The sequence below is a fragment of the Aethalodelphis obliquidens genome, unplaced genomic scaffold (assembly GCF_003676395.1).
Source record: "Aethalodelphis obliquidens isolate GAN/ISIS:26980383/991018 unplaced genomic scaffold, ASM367639v1 scaffold80, whole genome shotgun sequence".
NCBI classification, from domain to species: domain Eukaryota; kingdom Metazoa; phylum Chordata; class Mammalia; order Artiodactyla; family Delphinidae; genus Aethalodelphis; species Aethalodelphis obliquidens.
The window spans coordinates 1541006-1560644 of record NW_020838024.1 but is presented as its reverse complement, the minus strand read 5'-3'; the positions used below and the strand labels follow the sequence as shown (position 1 = coordinate 1560644).

The 19639-nt window shown below is 39.1% G+C and overlaps 1 protein-coding gene across 2 annotated transcripts in view; it reads left to right on the top strand.

Annotated features, from left to right (window-relative positions):
• WDR70 (WD repeat domain 70) overlaps nucleotides 1-19639 on the top strand; it is a 317038-nt gene that overhangs the window by 66572 nt on the left and 230827 nt on the right. For both annotated transcript variants that reach the window (XM_027092676.1, XM_027092675.1), the window contains exon 7: nucleotides 10812-10945. In XM_027092676.1, the coding sequence (XP_026948477.1) occupies nucleotides 10812-10945 (134 nt within the window). The remainder of the gene's footprint in view (nucleotides 1-10811; nucleotides 10946-19639) is intronic.

Sequence of the window (19639 nt, the reverse complement as noted above, 5' to 3'; positions counted from 1 at the left end):
AAATAGCTCAATTTCGTTTCTTTTTATGGCTGAGTAATATTCCATTGTATATGTGTGCCACATCTTCTTTATCCATTCATCCGATGATGGGCACTTAGGTTGTTTCCATCTCCGGGCTATTGTAAATAGAGCTGCAATGAACATTTTGCTACATGACTCTTTTTGAATTATGGTTTTCTCAGGGTATATGCCCTGTAGTGGGATTGCTGGGCCATATGGTAGTTCTATTTTGAGTTTTTTAAGGAACCTCCATACTGTTCTCCATAGTGGCTGTACCAATTCACATTCCCACCAGCAGTGCAAGAGTGTTCCCTTTTCTCCACACCCTCTCCAGCATTTATTGTTTCTAGATTTTTTGATGATGGCCATGCTGACTGGTGTGAGATGATATCTCAGTGTAGTTTTGATTTGCATTTCTCTAATGATTAATGATGTTGAGCATTCTTTCATGTGTTTGTTGGCAGTCTGTATATCTTTGGCAAAATGTCTATTTAGGTCTTCTGCCCATTTTTGGATTGGGTTGTTTGTTTTTTTGATATTGAGCTGCATGAGCTGCTTGTAAATTTTGGAGATTAATCCTTTGTCAGTTGCTTCATTTGCAAATATTTTCTCCCATTCTGAGGGTTGTCTTTTCGTCTTGTTTATGGTTTCCTTTGCTTTGCAAAAGCCTTTAAGTTTCATTAGGTCCCATTTGTTTATTTTTGGTTTTATTTCCATTTCTGTAGGAGGTGGGTCAAAAAGGATCTTGCTGTGATTTAGGTCATAGAGTGTTCTGCCTTTGTTTTCCTCTAAGAGTTTGATAGTGTCTGGTCTTAGATTTAGGTCTTTAATCCATTTGGAGTTTATTTTTGTGTATGGTGTTAGGGAGTGTTCTAAATTTATACTTTTACATGCACCTATCCAGTTTTCCCAGCACTACTTATTGAAGAGGCTGTCTTTTCTCCACTGTATATTCTTGCCTTCTTTATCAAAGATAAGGTGACCATATGTGCATGGGTTTAGCTCTGGGCTTTCTATCCTGTTACATTGATCTATATTTCTGTTTTTGTGCCAGTACCATACTGTCTTGATTACTGTAGCTTTATAGTATAGTCTGAAGGCAGGCAGCCTGATTCCTCCAGCTACGTTTTTCTTTCTCAAGATTGCTTTGGGTATTCGTGGTCTTTTGTGTTTCCGTACAAATTGTGAATTTTTTTGTTCTAGTTCTGTGAAAAATGCCAGTGGTAGTTTGATAGGGATTGCATTGAGTCTGTAGATTGCTTTGGGTAGTAGAGTTATTTTCACAATGTTGATTCTTTCAATCCAAGAACATGGTATCTCTCTCCATCTATTTGTGTCATCTTTAATTTCTTCATCAGTGTCTTATAATTTTCTGCTTAGAGGTCTTTTGTCTCCTTAGGTAGCTTTATTCCTACATAATTTATTCTTTTAGTTGCAGGAGTGAATGAGAGTGTTTTCTGAATTTCACTTTCAGATTTTTCATCATTAGTGTATAGGAATGCTACAGATTTCTGTGCATTAATTTTGTATCCTGCTACTTTACCAAATTCATTGATTAGCTCTAGTAGTTTTCTCATAGCTTCTTTAGGATTCTCTATGTATAATATCATGTCATCTGCAAACAGTGACAGCTTTACTTCTTCTTTTCCAATTTGGATTCCTTTTATTTCCTTTTCTTCTCTGCTTGCTGTGGCTAAAACTTCCAAAACTATGGTGAATAATAGTGGTGAGAGTGGGCAACCTTGTCTTGTTCCTGATCTTAGAGAAAGTGCTTTCAGTTTTTCACCATTGAGGATGATGTTGGCTTTGGGTTTGTCATATATGGACTTTATTATGTTGAGGAAAGTTCTCTTTATGCCTACTTTCTGCAGGGTTTTTGTCATAAATGGGTGTTGAATTTTGTCAAAAGCTTTCTCTGCTACGATTGAGATGATCATATGGTTTTTCTGCTTCAGTTTGTTAATATGGTGTATCACATTGATTGCTTTGCATATATTGAAGAATCCTTGCATCCCTGGGATAAACCCCACTTGATCATGGTGTATGATCCTTTTTTTTCTTTTTTGCGGTGGGCGGGCCTCTTACTGTTGTGCCCTCTCCCTTTGCAGATCACAGGCTTTGGATGCACAGGCTCAGCACCATGGCTCACGGGCTTAGCCGCTCCGTGGCATATGGGATCTTCCTGGACGGGGGGCATGAACCCGTGTCCCCTGCATCGGCAGGCTGACTTTCAACCACTGTGCCACCAGGAAGCCTGGTGTACGATCCTTTTAATGTGCTGTTGGATTCCGTTTGCTAGTATTTTGTTGAGGATTTTTGCATCTATGTTTATCAGTGATATTGGCCTGTAGTTTTCTTACTTTGTGACATCTTTGTCTGGTTTTGGTATCAGGGTGATGGTGGCCTCATAGAATGAGTTTGGAAGTGTTCTTCCCTCTGCTATATTTTGGAAGAGTTTGAGAAGGATAGGTGTTAGCTCTTCTCTAAATGTTTCATAGAATTCCCCTGTGAAGCCATCTGGTCCTGGGCTTTTGTTTGTTGGAGGATTTTTTTTTTTTTATTTTATTTATTTATTTATTTTTTGCGTTACGCGGGCCTCTCACTGTTGTGGCCTCTCCCGTTGCGGAGCACAGGCTCCGGACGCGCATGCCCAGCGGCCATGCCTCCCGGGCCCAGCCGCTCCGCGGCATGTGGGATCCTCCCAGACCGGGGCATGAACCCGTGTCCCCTGCATCGGCAGGCGGACTCTCAACCACTGCGCCACCAGGGAAGCCCTGTTGGAGGATTTTTAATCACACTTTCATTTCAGTGCTTGTGATTGGTCTGTTCATATTTTCTATTTCTTCCTGGTTCACTCTTGGCAGGTTGTCCTTTTTTAAGAATTTGTCCATTTCTTCCAGGTTGTCCATTTTATTGGCATAGAGTTGCTTATAGTAATCTCTCATGATCCTTTGTATTTCTGCAGTGTCAGTTGTTACTTCTCTTTCATTTCTATTTCTATTGATTTGAGTCTTCTCCCTTTTTTTCTTGATGAGTCTGGCCAGTGGTTTCTCAATTTTGTTTATCTTCTCAAAGAACCAGTTTTTAGTTTTATTGATCTTTGCTATCATTTCCTTCATTTCTTCTTCATTTATTTCTGATCTGATGATTTCTTCTGCTACCATTGGGGTTTTTTTATTCTTCTTTCTCTGATTGCTTTAGGTGTAAGGTTAGGTTGTTTATTTGAGATGTTTCTTGTTTCGTTAGATAGGATTGTATTGCTATAAATTTCCCTCTTAGAACTTCTTTTGCTGCATTCCATAGGTTTTGGGTCGTCGTGTCTCCATTGTCATTTGTTTCTAGGTATTTTTTGATTTCCTCTTTGATTTCTTCAGTGATCTCTTGGTTATTAAGTAGTGTATTGTTTAGCCTCCATGTGCTTGTATTTTTTACAGATATTTTCCTGTAATTGATATCTAGTCTCACTGCGTTGTGGTCGGAAAAGATACTTGATGCGATTTCAATTTTCTTAAATTTACCAAGGCTTGATTTGTGACCCAGGATATGATCTATCCTGGAGAATGTTCCGTGAGCACTTGAGAAGAATGTGTATTCTGTTGTTTTTGGATGGAATGTCCTATGAATATCAATTAAGTCCATCTTGTTTAATGTATCATTTAAAGCTTGTCTTTTCTTATTTATTTTCATTTTGCATGATCTGTGCATTGGTGAAACTGGGGTGTTAAAGTCCCCTACTATGATTGTGTTACTGTCGATTTCCCCCTTTGAAGGCTCTTAGTATTTGCCTTATGTATTGCGGTGCTGCTACCTTGGGTGCATAAATATTTACAATTGTTATATCTTCTTCTTGGATCGATCCCTTGATCATTACGTAGTGTCCTTCTTTGTCTCTTGTAATAGTCTTTATTTTAAAGTCTATTTTGTCTGATATGAGTATTGCTGCTCCAGCTTTCTTTTGATTTCCATTTGCATGGAATATCTTTTTCCATCCCCTCACTTTCAGTCTGTATGTGTCCCTAGGTCTGAAGCGGGTCTCTTGTAGACAACATATATACGGGTCTTGTTTTTGTATCCATTCAGCCAGTCTGTGTCTTTTGGTTGGAGCTTTAATCCATTTACATTTAAGGTAATTATTGATTACCTTATGTTCCTATTCCCATTTTCCTATTGATTACCTTATGTTCCTATTCCTATTTTCCTATTGATTACCTTATGTTCCTATTCCCATTTTCTTAATGGTTTTGGGTTTGTTATTGTAGGTCTTTTCCTTCTCATGTGTTTCCTGCCTAGAGAAGTTCCTTTAGCATTTGCTGTAAAGCTGGTTTGGTGGTGCTGAAGTCTCTTAGCTTTTGCTTATCTGTAAAAGTTTTAATTTCTCCATCAAATCTGAATGATATCCTTGCTGGGTAATCTTGGTTGTAGGTTTCTCTCCTTCATCACTTTCTATATGTCCTGCCACTCCCTTCTGGCTTGCAGAGTTTCTGCTGAGAGATCAGCTGTTAACCTAATGGGGATTCCCTTGTGTGTTATTTGTTGTTTTTCCCTTGCTGCTTTTAATAGTTTTTCTTTGTATTTAATTTTTGATAGTTTGATTAATATGTGTCTTGGTGTGTTTCTCCTTGGATTTATTGTCTGTGGGACTCTCTGTACTTCCTGGACTTGATTAACTGTTTCCTTTCCCATGTTAGGGAAGTTTTCACCTCTAATCTCTTCAAATATTTTCTCAGTCCCTTTGTTTTTCTCTTCTACTTCTGGGACCCCTATAACTTGAATGTTGGTGCATTTAATGTTGTCCCAGAGATCTCTGAGTCTATCCTCAGTTCTTTTCATTTTTTTTCTTTATTCTGCTCTGCAGTAGTTATTTCCACTATTTTATCTTCCAGGTCACTTATCCGTTTTTCTGCCTCATTTATTCTGCTATTGATCCCTTCTAGAGAATTTTTAATTTCATTTATTGTGTTGTTCATCACTGTTTGCTCTTTAGTTCTTCTAGTTACTTGTTAAACGTTCCTTGTGTTTTCTCCATTGTGTTTCCAATAATTTGGATCCTTTTTATTATTGTTATTGTGAATTCTTTTTCAGGTAGACTGCCTATTTCCTCTTCATTTGTTAGGTCTGGTGGGTTTTTGCCTTGCTCCTTCATCTGCTGTGTGTTTCTCTGTCTTCTCATTTTGCTTAACTTACTGTGTTTGGGGTCTCCTTTTTGCAGGCTGCAGGTTCATAGTTCCTGTTGTTTTTGGTGTCTGTCCCCAGTGGCTAAGGTTGGTTCAGTGGGTTGTGTAGGCTTCCTGGTGGAGGGGACTAGTGCCTGTGTTCTGGTGGATGAGGCTGGATCTTGTCTTTCTGGTGGGTAGGTCCACGTCTGGTGGTGTGTTTTGTGTTGTCTGTGGCCTTATTATGATTTTAGGCATCCTCTCTGCTAATGGATGGGGTTGTGTTTCTGTTTTGCTAGTTGTTTTGCATGGGGTGTCTTGCATTGTAGCTTGCTGGTCATTGAGTGGAACTGGGTCTTGGCACTGAGAAGGAGATCTCTGGGAGATTTTCGCCTTTTGATATTATTTGGAGCTGGTAGGTCTCTTTTGGACCAGTGTCCTGAACATGGCTCTCCCACCTCAGAGGCACAGCCCTGACACCTGGCTGGAGCCTGTCCTGCACACAGCTCAGAATAAAAGGGAGATAAAAAAAGAAAGAAAGAAAGAAAGAAGATAAAATAAAATAATAAAATAAAAAATAATTTTTAAGAAAAAAAAGTTTTAAGTAGTTAAAAACAAACAAACAAAAAATGGACAGATAGAACCCTAGGACAAATGGTAAAAGGAAAGCTATACAGACAAAATCAGATACAGAAGCATACACATAGACAGTCACAAAAAGAGAAAAAGGGGGAAAAAATATATATCTTTGCTCCCAAAGTCCACCACCTCAATTTGGGATGATTCGTTGTCTATTCAGGGATTCCACACATGCAGGGTACATCAAGTTGATTGTGGAGATTTTATCCGCTGCTCCTGAGGCTGCTGGGAGAGATTTCCCTTTCTCTTCTTTGTTCGCACAGCTCCCGGGGTTCAGCTTTGGAGTTGGACCCGCCTCTGCGTGTAGGTCGCCTGAGGGCGTCTGTTCTTCTCTCAGACATGACAGTGTTAAAGGAGCAGCTGATTTGGGGGCTCTGGCTCACTCAGGCCGTCGGGAGGGAGGGGTATGGATGTGGGGCGAGCCTGCGGTGGCAGAGGCAGGTGTGACGTTGCACCATCCTGAGGCGCGCCGTGTATTCTCCCGGGGGAGTTGTCCCAGGATCACGGGACCCTTGCAGTGGCGGGCTGCACAGGCTCCCAGGAGGGGCAGTGTGGATAGTGACCTGTGCTTGCACTCAGGCTTCTTGGTGGTGGCAGCAGCAGCCTTAGTGTACCATGCCCATCTCTGGGGTCCGCGCTGATAGCCGTGGCTGGCGCCCGTCTCTGGAGCTCCTTTAATCAGTGCTCTGATTCCCCTCTCCTCGTCCACCAGGAAACAAAGAGGCCAGAAAAATTCTCTTGTCTCTTCGGCAGCTCCAGACTTTTTCCCAGACTCCCTCCCGTCTAGCCGTGGTGCACTAACCCTTTCAGGCTGTGTTCACGCCGCCATCCCCAGTCCTCTCCCTGCGATCCGACCGAAGCCCGAGCCTCAGCTCCCAGCCCCGCCCGCCCCGGCGGGTGAGCAGACAAGCCTCTTGGGCTGGTGAGTGCCGATCGCCACCGATCCTCTGTGCGGGAATCTCTGCGCTTTGCCCTCCGCACCCCTGTGGCTGCACTCTCCTCCGTGGCTCCGAAGGTCCTCCCTCCGACCCCCGCAGTCTCCGCCCTCAAAGCGGCTTCCTAGTGTGTGGAAACCTTTCCTCCCTTACAGCTCCCTCTCACTGGTGCCGGTCACATCCCTATTCTTTTGTCTCTGTTTCTTCTTGTTTTTTTTTGTCCTACTCAGGTACGTGGGGAATTTCTTGCCTTTTGGGAGGTCTGAGGTCTTCTGCCAGCGTTCAGTAGGTGTTCTGTAGAAGTTGTTCCACATGTAGATGTATTTCTGATGTATCATTGGGGAGGAAGGTGATCTCTGCGTCTTACTCTTCCGCCATCTTGAAGCTCCGCCAGAGCTCTGTTTTCTGTTACTCATTACCTTTCATCTCCTTTTGGTGGATCATAAATGGAGTATATAAGCAGCCACAGAGATCCTGATACTTTATTTATTTGTTTGTTTGTTTGTTTATTTTTAGCTGCATTGGGTCTTCGTTGCTGTGCATGGGCGTTCTCTAGTTGCAGCAAGCGGGGGTTCCTGTTTGTTGCAGTGTGCGGGCTTCTCATTGCAGTGACTTCTCTTGTGGATCATGGGCTCTAGGCGCATGGCCTTCAGTGGTTGTGGCACGTGGGCTCAGTAACTGTGGTTTGCTGGCTCTAGAGCACAGGCTCAGTAGCTGTGGTGCATGAGCTTAGTTGCTCTGCAGTATGTGGGATCTTCCTGGACCAGGGATAGAACCCGTGTTCCCTGCATTGGCAGGTGGATTCTTAACCACTGAGCCACCAGGGAAGCCCAAGGTCCTGGTACTTCAGAATGCTAGCATTGAAGATCTCATTTTGTCACTTTGCCCTTTGCTTTCTTCTTTGCCATCTTTCTTCTGTCCTTAGATTAAAAAAAGTGAACTTTGTAGTTTATCTTGTTCTTTCCTGATAGAGGGTAATTGATCTTACATTTGTCAAACTGTATAGCTGTTTGTTCTGTATGTGTTTTTTAAATTTACAGTCCTCCTTCCTTTTTTAAAAGGGGTATTTATTAAGTGTCACATTTGTGCCAGGCACTGTGCTGGGCACAAGGATGGTCTTTGTGCACATGGAATTTACACTCTTTTTTTTTCTTCTAGTTTTTAGAGTTTTTAACTCATTTACAAATAAGAAAAACGGATACATGCTAACATAAATAATTTTTGTGAAAAATTACTTTTTGAAAGCGAAAAAACCCATTAATGAGGAGAGTGATATTATTTCACAGTTTTGCAAATCTCTTTAATGTCTGTCTTAATAGAAGAGGGCTGGATTTATCATACCTGCTTTTTTGCATTCAGTCTTTTACAATATCACACATCCTGTAGCCTCTGGATAAAAGGCAAATGATGTCTTAGTATTGTAAAAATAGCTTTGATCTTGAGTACACTTGAAAGGGTCTTGTGGACCCTCCAGATCACACTTTGAGAACCACTGCTGTATTCTAATCTCCTCATTTTACATGTAAAGGCCCTGGATCTCGAGAGATTAAGCGAGAAATCCAAAATTACATGGCCTGTTCATGATAGGATACAGATCCTAGAGGTTTGTCTCTCTTCTCTTGGTTGGGATCCTCAGTCACAAACCTTGGAAATATACCCTAATGGCCTGTCCTGTTCTCTCTAGTTGTTGCCTCTAGCAAGGACTGTCACAGTATATTACTGCCCCCTACTCCCATTTTTTTAAATGAAAGAAAAGAGGAAAATCAACAAACATGATAAATTCTGCTATAGGCTTACTGTGTTAGTATCTGAATTAGAATTTCTATTTGAACTAAAATGCTAAGGCAAATTGTATTGCACTCTATTCCATGTAAGCTGCTGATGACAGACTGCACAGTAAATATCACAGAGAGATATAGAAAGCAGATTAACCATAGTCTTACCAATTATCACATATTCTGTGTCTGAATGTAATGCAGTCACATATCCTAGGAAAATTTTCACAAGAAAAGGCTGAAAAGGTGGTGGGTATATTAAGAATTTGCAAATAAACTGGCAATCTTTTGGAACTTTTTAGATAAAATGGGAGTTTTTCTGAAATTAGATATTTTCCATTCCTTAGCCAGACCTTATTTTGTCTTTTTTTTTTAAAAAAAAATAAAGAATCTACTTGGCCACTTAAGAGATCATTTCCTTTGTATTCTACCAGATGATCCTTTAAACAACCTAATGCCCAGAAAAGCTGGTCCACTAGAGGAAATTCTTCCCAAGGAATATACTTCCTACTTTCATTTTTTTTTAGGTTCTACATTTTTTGGTTCTAAATTATGAATCACATCCATTTCTTTTTTCATTAACATAGTGACATAATGGTAATTCTCTTCCTCAGTGAAAGAATTCACAACAGGGAAATTCCTGGCGGTCCAGTGGTTAGGACTCTGCACTTACACTGCCGGGGGGCACGGTTTTGATCCTTGGTTGGGGAACTAAGATCCTGCATGCCGCGCAGCACAGTGAAAAAATAAAAGAATTCACAACGGTGAACGTTTTTTAGGTGAAGAACTGCTTCTCCCCAGGTTTCCCTTTGGGCACATTCTTCCCAGTTTACCCTGAAGTCCAAATGACCACCAGGAAGTTGGAAACTGTAGGTTGCAAACAACACTGTCCTTTTCCCCAGGAGAACAGTGAGGATGCCTGCAGCTGGTCACCATTCCTCCCACCCTGATTCAGGGCCTCATCCCCTGTGGCTCCACACTGGTGGTCACGGGGTAGGAGCGAAATTTACACTCTTGAGGGGAGGACTGGAATAGAATAGACAAGTCACAGATGAATTTGCAATTTCAAATTACATTGTAGGGAGATGAACACTGGTGGGGTTAGCTTTATCAGGAGGAGGGACACCTCTTATTTTAACAGGAGGGAAGAAGGGTAGACTGGGCATGGAGGCAAGTAAGTCTGTAGTTGGTGGTAGCAAGTCACTTCTTAGACTTTAAAAACTAATGTTTATTTAGTTTTATTTTCGATTGTTTTAAGACATATTGTTCAGGCATTCAAATAATAGCTCTCATTTGAATGCTTTCTTTAACCCATTTAGGGTACATATCTAATTTAAACATATAACAAGTTATTTGCTATATTTGTGTATAATTCCATTATATTCTGAAATCAGTATTCACAGGTAGTAATTGAAATGAGTGTAAGTTATTTTGTCAGTATCTGGTTTTGACTGCAGTAATTCTGTTACATTTAATTAACATTTCAAGTCTATTTGGAGGATTGATTTGTAGTGCCTTTCTTTATATAAAACTATGATCCTTTTACTGTCTCATGTATATGATAATCACATTTAATATTCCTAATGCAGTCTTTCCTTCTGAGAGGTCAGTAGATCCAGGGACTAAGTGCTTTGGCAAGAATGATAAATGTAGCTCAAGAACAGTGAGTTACACATTGGATATTTGTATGTGAATTGAACCTTGAAAAGTTCACGGGGAAAGCAAAGATTTTATGGAACCAGTATAAGTGATATTATAATGTGGTTAGTTACTTACAAATTCAGCTTTAAAAATAATTGTTTAAGGTGACTAAACAATTAGCCAAATGCACAAAATAATAATTTCTACTTTGCTGTATTTTGTTAAATAGATTTATGGTTCCTATTGGCATTACTCATTTTGGGAATTTTAGATTCATGTGTTATTCATTTAGTGATAGTCAAACAATCTTAAAAGCCTTCCTCAAAATTGTTTATTGAAAAAGCTGAATTGTTTGTAAGATTTCTACTTATATACTAAAGCAACTTAGTTTATCATATGACAGCTATTCTGAGTACATGGTAGATAAGTTTGGATGAAGCTACTGATTAGATTAAACTAAAATATTTTCTTGTATTTCAAAGAAATAATACTCCTAATAACAAAGCCACATAATATAGAGGGTGCTTTCCATTTTCACTTTTCAGAAGTAACAGCAGTGGTGATCTATATTTACAGTGCCTGTAAGGTAAGAAGTAGGGTTAGAGAAAGGAAATGGGGTTATAATAGACAATAAGTAGCTTTTCTCCATTTTTTTTTTTTTAAACCAGGTTTCTGCTTTGGGTCTGGATCCCTCAGGTGCCCGTTTGGTGACTGGAGGATATGACTATGATGTTAAGTTTTGGGATTTTGCTGGAATGGATGCTTCTTTTAAGGCATTTCGATCCCTTCAGCCCTGTGAATGGTATGTATTATGCAACTTAATACCTTCATATTTGAAGACACAGTCTCTTGTTATTTGAATTCTGTTTATGATGATTTTTACCAAAATACAAAAAGTTTACATGACTATGTACTACGTTCGTTATTCAGATGAAAGCGAAGTGTACCTTTTATGTTTCTTTTCTTTAGTAAATTTCCTTTAGTTTCATTAATTTATTCTTTAGTAAATTTCCTTTAGTTTCATTAATTTATGTTTTAAAGACTGCCTTTTGTTGTTATGTTTTAAAGACTGTCTTTTGTTGTTTTTTTAAAAATATTTTAATTTAGAAATCGTTACCTTGCCTAGTTTATTTTAAAACACTTCATTAAGTACTGTGTAATACTATGTGTGTGTACAACGTATGTTAAGCCAAGTGCTAGTTGGTGCTGCACTGTGCAGGTATGGTCAGCTAGCATTATATTATAAAGGACTTTACATGTTGCTACCATAAGCCACCCTCTTATTTCTACTTTTGACCATCGTTGATCTTTTAGTGTATTGGATATCAGAAATGGATTTTATTGGTGAAACTATCTTGTTAACTTGCATAACGTATGTTGGAAATGAGTTTTCAATGATGAGATTTAAAAATATTCAAGATATGTGGATTAGCTGAAATTACTCTGACTCAATTTCTTACTCTTGCATGAATGGGGTATAAATCTAGTTTTGCCTTCAACCTGAACTCTTAGGGGTTTTGTTTAATCTCCACTTGTAAACTCTGGATTTCATCAACTATATGGAGAAAGTTCCTGTCTGTGGACTGTTGAGCGTTTGCTTCCAGTGAACCTTTTGTGAAAGTGGTGGTTGGAGCATCTAAATGAGATGCTGGGATTTTTCTCAAGCCTGCAGAACAGATCATATGAATTGTTTGTGCTTACTTGCCAATAAATATTACATAATAGATGTCTGTCTTATGTGGATCAGAATTGAGTCAGACCTCAAATTTCTCTGGCAGTTATATAGTTATCTAGCAAAATAACCTTGCTGACTAAAGTGGCTCTGGTCAGTGTTCTACAAATCATTGATTTGTAAAGTTTGAAGTTATAACTCTTAAGCTGTCTAGTAGTAAAGATTTGAGAATTCCCTAAATAGATCTTAACAGATATAGGATCAATTGAAAGGAAAAAAAAAAAACTGAGTATCTCCAATGATGGCTATATTTAAAATAGCTCTTATGATTTAAAATAGTGACATCTATCTTGAGTTAGTATGATGACCTTTTTTTAAAATACATTTATTTATTTTATTTATTTATTTTTGGCTATGTTGGGTCTTCGTTGCTGTGTGCGAGCTTTCTCTAGTTGCAGCGAGCAGGGGCTACTCTTCATTGCAGTGCGCAGGCTTCTCATTGTGGTGGCTTCTCTTGTTGTGGTGGGTGGGCTCTAGGCACACGGGCTTCAATAGCTGTGGCTCACGGGCTCAGTAGTTGTGGCTCGTGGGCTCTAGAGCACAGGCTCAGTAGTTGTGGCGCACGGGCTTAGTTGCTCTGTGGCATGTGGGATCTTCCCGGACCGGGGCTCGAACGCGTGTCCCCTGCATTGGCAGGCAGATTCTTAACCACTGCGCCACCAGGGAAGCCCCATGATGACCTTTTAAAAATGTATTTAAAATATGTTGTTTAGGGCTTCCCTGGTGGCACAGTGGTTGAGAGTCCGCCTGCCGATGCAGGGGACACAGGTCCGTGCCCCGGTCCGGGACGATCCCACATGCCGCAGAGCGGCTGGGCCCGTGAGCCATGGCCGCTGAGCCTGCGCGTCCGGAGCTTGTGCTCCGCAATGGGAGAGGCCACAACAGTGAGAGGCCCGTGTACTGCAAAAAAAAAAAAAAAAAAATGTTGTTTATACCCCTTTTTCCCACATGATAGATAGTCTCTTGATTCATATAGGGATTGTGCTCTCCTTCTACCTCTACAACTATAAGGTGACTTGTTCAGGACTATCCAGTGCTATATCAATGATCAGCTCTGAATGGAATACATATCTCATGAGTCTCAAGCCAGTGCTCTATTATTCACTAAACTATGTCATTTGCTACACTGTTGTAATTGAAAATGCAGAAAAAACCAAGAATAAGCTTGTTTTCTCTTCTGTAATTAAATTGTTGCATCCTATATGTAATTGTGAGCTATCAAAGATTAGATAGATGGGAAGAAATAGAATTCTTGACAATTCATATAAAATTAATATAAAACTCTAATATTGCAAACATTATGTGAATGTTACTCCTTTAAATCATGAGAACTATTTAACTTTGCCATCACTTGCCCCTAATCTCAAAGTAATGTGACTCTGCTTTTTATGATGTTTTTGTGACTCAGTGTGTATTTTATATCTATTTACATATTCATCTATAATTCCCTTTTTACTGTAAAAAGATTTCAAATGGTAAAAAAGCAGAGGAATTAGTATGATAGCCATCTACCCTTTACCTAGATTTAAGTTATAAATATTTTTCTTTATTTGCTTCATCTCATTTTTGTAATTTTTGAATTATTTAAAAGTAAAGACACTGTTTGTATGTAACAAAACAGAAACAGACTCACAGAGAAAATAAACTAGTGGTTACCAATGGGGAGAGGGAAGGTGAGAGGGGCAGGATAGGGGTATAGGATTAAGGAGATACAAACTACTATTTATAAAATAAATAAGCAACAAAGATATATTGTACAGCCTAAGGAAATATAGCCATTAGTTTGCAGTAACTTTAAATGGAGTATAATCTATAAAATTATTGAATTGCTGTGTTGTACACCTGAAACTAATAAAATATTATAAATCAACTATAATATAAGAAAAATAAAGACAGACATACCTTTCACTTTGAAATACTTCAATGTTATCTTTGAAAAAGATAGACGCTTTCTTATATAAATGTAGTTCCATTATTATTTTTAACAAAATTCTTCAGAATTCCTTAATATTTCCAATAAATATTCTGTATTTAAATTTCCCCACAAAATGTGTTTTTTAAAAAATTTATTTATTTATTTTATTATTTATTTTGGCTGTGCCGGGTCTTAGTTGCGGCAGGCAGGATCTTTAGTTGCAGCATATGGACTTAGTTGCAGCATGCATTTGGGATCTAGTTCCCTGATCAGGGATCAAGCTCGTCCCCCTGCATTGGGAGCACAGAGTCCTACCCAGTGGACCACCAGGGAAGTCCCTGAAAATGTGTTTTAATGCTGGTTTGTCAGACATGGATCCAATCAAGTAATACACATCACATCTATTTTATATCTCTTACGTCTCTTTTAATCTACACTGACCCTTTCTTAACCATTTTCTTTCCCATAACTTTGTTAAACAGACAAGTCTAGTCGTCCTCTATGAGATTCTTCCTTCCTCATTTTCTAATTGCTTCCTTTTGGTATTATTTGTTTCTTTATCTCCACTATTTCCTATAGAAGATCCAAAGGCTTGATTATAATCCATATTGTTTCACATCAGATGGCATGTATTGTCTGGTTGTTGTCACTATTAGTAACTAGCAATTAAGACTGATCCCTGGAGTAAGTTGGGACATCTGATTCCTCCATTGTAAAGTTAATATTACATACTTGAGATAGGCAAGAACTTTGGGGGGAAGATACCTTGGTACCATGTAAATATCCAGATTCTATTCATCCTTTCACTTAATAAGTTTAGCATCCATTGATTATTCATACCTGAATCATTTATTTCATCGAGGGCTGCAAGATAGTGGTTTTCTAATTCTGTTGTTTCATCTACTTTTACTTGCTGGCATTCTTCTAAGAAAAGTACTTTTCGTCATGCCTGATGTTATTTGGTTCCCCTGAAATACAGTTCCTAATGGAGAGTCAGGATAAATGCTTAGTTATTTCCCTTTTATTACTCATTTTTAGCTTATGGGTTGGTGTTGATAAATGAGTTGTTGCTGTTATTCATGGTGATAGTTTTTTTTTAAAATTTTTTTGCTTTTTCTTTTTTGATTACTGGTATTTATGATTTTGAAATTTTCATGTGTTTCAGTCAATTGCAGTCATTCTTTTTTTAAAAGAATTTTATTTATTTTTGGCTGCGTTGGGTCTTCGTTGCTGCACTCAGGCTTTCTCTAGTTGTGGAGAGCGGGGGCTACTCTTTGTTGCCATGCGCAGGCTTCTCATTGCAGTGGGTTCTCTTGTTGCAGAACACGGGCCCTAGGCGTGTGGGCTTCAGTAGTTGTGGTGCGCAGGCTCAGTAGTTGTGGCTCTTGGGCCCTAGAGCGCAGGCTCAGTAGTTGGGACGCATGGGCTTAGTTGCTCCATGGCATGTTGGGATCTCCCCAGACCAGGGATTGAACCCATGTCCCCTGCATTGGCGGGAAGATTCTTTTTTTTTTTTTTTTTTTTGCGGTACGCGGGCCTCTCACTCTTGGGGCCCCTCCCGCTGCGGAGCACAGGCTCCGGACGCGCAGGCCCAGCGGGCATGGCTCACGGGCCCAGCCGCTCCGCGGCATGTGGGATCCTCCCAGACCGGGGCACGAACCCGTGTCCCCTGCATTGGCAGGCGGACTCCCAACCACTGCGCCACCAGGGAAGCCCTGGCGGGAAGATTCTTAACAACTGTGCCATCAGGGAAGTCCCAGTCATTATTCTTTTTGATGTTTAAAGTGTCTCAGATTTGGCCATTGGGAGTCCCTGATTGCTATGTAGTTTTGACATGACCTCATTAGTCTTTAAAAGCTTACTTATTTTCTGGAACAACATGTTGTAGGCTTCCCAGTACATGCCTTTCCAGGTCCCAGAGTGAGCATTTCCCCACAGACACCTGTTTTGTTAGTGGGAATGGTATTCAGAGACCAAATCTGGATGCTACACATGTTCATTGACATTGGGGTATCATTACTTCGTGACCTTTTCAGTGGAAAGAGGTGAAAAATATAGATAAGTGTGTGTGTGCTTAAATGATGAGATCATATTGACATTTCCATTTCAAAATTTTAGTAAACTTTAACTTTCTGAATAATTTTTAATTTACTGAAAAGATATACAGATTGTCCAGAGTTCAGGTATACCCCTAACCCAGTTTCTCCTATTGTTAACATCTTACATTACCATGTCACGTTACGTTTGTGATAATTAAACCAACATTGGTACATTATCATTAGCTAAATGCCAAACGTTATTTCGATTTCACTTTTTTTATAAACTAATATCCCTTCTAAGATATTACATTATATTTAGTCTTCATGTCTGTTTAGTCTCCTCTGGTTTATGATAGTTTCTCAGTCGTTGTTTGATTTTCATGACTTGACAGTTTTGAGGTGTATCGGTCAGGTATTTTGTAGAATATCCTTTGACTTATTTTTTAATGGCATTTTTCTCATGGTTAGACTGAGGCTGTGGGTTTTTGGGCTGAAGATCACAGAGGTGAAGTGCCCTTCTTGTCACATATCAGGGGTACATGCTATCATGTTTTTAAGGTTTCTCCACTATAGAGTTACTTTTTCCTCACCTTTCCATATGGCATTCTTTGGAAGCAAGTCAACAAATGCTGCTCACACTTGGTAGAGTGGAAAAATTAAGCTGTCCCTCCTGAAGGGGGTGATAATTACATAAAGTACTTGGAATTCTTCTGCAAGGAAGAATGTTTGTTTGTTTATTTGTTCATTTCTATTTATACCTTGAATTATAAGTCAATACTGTGTTATTTATTTTGTTGCTCAGATTGTTTCAGCTGTGGCCATTGTGAGCTCTTTCAGTTTGCCTCTTGTGTTCTTTTCTTTGACACTGTCTTTTGGTTATCCGTTTTGTGAAATGTCACATGGGTTTATCCCTGGGAGACAAGGGAGGCAACACAATTATGTGCTTTGCTATCTGTACGTGAACTAACACATGCACAGTGACCAATCAGGGACAGATTTTGGAGGAAGTGGTGTGATTGGTCATTGATCAGGATGCACAGCTGCTATTTATATAGTGATTTTTGGACTGAAGTGCTAGTAGCAAAATTTGTACTTTATGCAGTTACTCACAGTTAATATACCATAGTAACTGAAATTTGAACCATGTTGTTGGGGTCTGGTATTATTTATCTAAACCATAGCGACTGAAATTCATGCATATCAGAACCATGCAAAGCAAGGATTGCCTGTATCCGATATGCAAAAGTAAAAAAGAAACTCAATGGGACGTATAGAATGAATTTTTTTTTATTGTTGAAAATAAATTATATTCCTGTACTCTAATCTTCTGGTCTGCTAACAGACTAACAAGTTAATCATTAGTTTGGAAACTTATAAGCCTGCTTCTTGCTTTAAGTTCTGGGATAATTTAGTCAATAAAGTGTTTTTTAGTCAGATGTAACACAATTTCATACGTAGTAAGTATTGATTTAAGTGGTTGTGTACTTACATTCACTTCTGAGAAATTTTTTTGCAGGTTTAATTACTATATGATAATGGTTTTCAGTAGTTTGTTCATCGTTTGTGTCAGATGTTCAGCCTTTTCAAGTGGATGAATGCTACTATTTTTCATCAGGTGTTCGTTGGTTTAAAATCGCTATTCATATAAATGTTAAAATAAGTTTCCACTTCAGAAGTCCCCCAAAGATCCATAACTGAAGACACAGTTGTTTTGGGCCATGCATTGTGGAGATTGTCTTCCCAAAGCATTCTGTGAATGGGCACTCACTGGAACTGCTCAACTCTGTGACCGTTCAGCGTGAGGTCACTCAGCCCTGCATACTGCAGTAAATTCTGAGACTTGGCACATTACAGTTTTCTCAGACGGGGGTTTATGGGCATATTCTCAGGGGCTTATGAATTCTTTTTACTAATTTAGAAATTCTGTTTTTTTCATTTTGATAACCATTTGGCACAACGCTAATGCCTGCATTTGTTTACCTTTGTGTTTAAAATCACCTGGGCTCAAATGCTCCATTCACTTTCAGTTGCCGTAGCCTCATGAGAAGGGAGCAGAGACACCCTTCATATATAAATGCCAAATGAAAGCCTGTTTTGTCATAAAGTGTTGTATGAACAAAGTTTTCATAGTAGTTATAATAGAGACACTTGGTGGAAAGACTGGATCATTGCTGTAACACAGCAAAATAGGCCTGTGCTAGTGCAGGCAACTGGTATTCATTAACTTGTTCAGCTGATGGCTGATTAAAGGACTGTGGCAGAGGGATATAATCAGTTTGTCTCACAATAAAGAAGTTGTTTCAATCTTTATAGTGTTGTGTCAGAAAACAACATCTTAAAATTAATTTAAATTTCATTGGTTATTTTGTTTTAGTATTTGCTTTTAAAAAAATCACTTTATTGAGGTTTAATTTATATACCATAAAATTCACTCATTTTAAGCGTGCAGTTCAGTAGTTTTGAGTAAACTTACAGGGTTGTGCAACCATGACCACAATCTAATTATCATCACCCCAAAACAAACTTCATTCCTATTTGTGGTCACTCTCCATTTCTACCTCCGGCGTTAGGCAGCCACAACTCTGCCTTATAGGTGTGATTTTTCTGAATGTCTCATATAAATGGAATCATACAATATGTGGTCTCTTGTGTCTGGCCTCTTTCCCTTAGCATAGTATTTATGAGGTTCACCCATGTTGTAGCATACATCAGGACTTTTGTTCCTTTTTATGGTTGACTAGTATTCTGTTTTAGATAGATAGATAGATGGCATATCTATCACTAGATGGCATATTTTGTTTGTCCATTCACCATTTGGTGGACATGTGGATTGTTTCCACTTCTTGGCTATTATGAATAATGCTGCTTGAACATTTGTGTACAAGTCTTTGGACATATATTTCCATCTCTTTTAACCTAAACTGCAAATTGCTAGGTCATATAGTAAATTTATGTTTAACATATTAATAACTTTATAGCTGTTTTCCAAAGTGGTTATACCATTTTACATTCCCACAAGCAATATATAAGGGTTCTAGTTTCTCTAAATTCTCACCAACAATTCCACATCCCCCGCCCCACTGTACCACGTGGCTCATGAGATCTTAGTTCCCCAACCAGGGATTGAACCCAGGCCCTCGGCAGTGAGAGCACAGAGCCCTAACCATTGGACCACCAGGGAATTCCCTCACCAGCATTTGTTTTTGTTTTTTTGATGATAATCATCCCTGTGGGAGTGGAGTGATAAGTGTTTACTTTTTTTTTTCAATTTCTTTTTATTTATTTTTGACTGCATTGGGTCTTCATTGCTGTGCGTGGGCTTCTCATTGTGGTGGCTTCTCTTGTTGCGGAGAATGGGCTCTAGGTGCAGGCTTCAGTAGTTGTGGTGCATGGGCTCAGTAGTTGTGGCTCGCGGGCTCTAGAGCGCCGGCTCAGTAGTTGTGGCACATGGGCTAAGTTGCTCTAAGACATGTGGGATCTTCCCGGACCAGGGCTTGAACCCGTGTCCCCTGCATTGGCAGGTGGATTCTTAACCACTGCACTACCAGGGAAGTCCTGATCAGTGTTTTCTCTTAAATTCATTGCAAATCTGTACTCTTGTAAGAGTTGTTAGTAAAAGGAGCCTAGTTATATGTTCATACTCAGTTAAATAATAATATAATAAAATTATTTATCATCACAAAGTGGTCTCTAAAATACTTTCCCATCAAAAGGAAGGTATTATTACTGAAGTTAAATGCACTACATAAGGCATTGAGAAAGGGTTCAGTTGTGGAACAGTCTTCAAAATGTATTGAGTTAAAAAAGCAC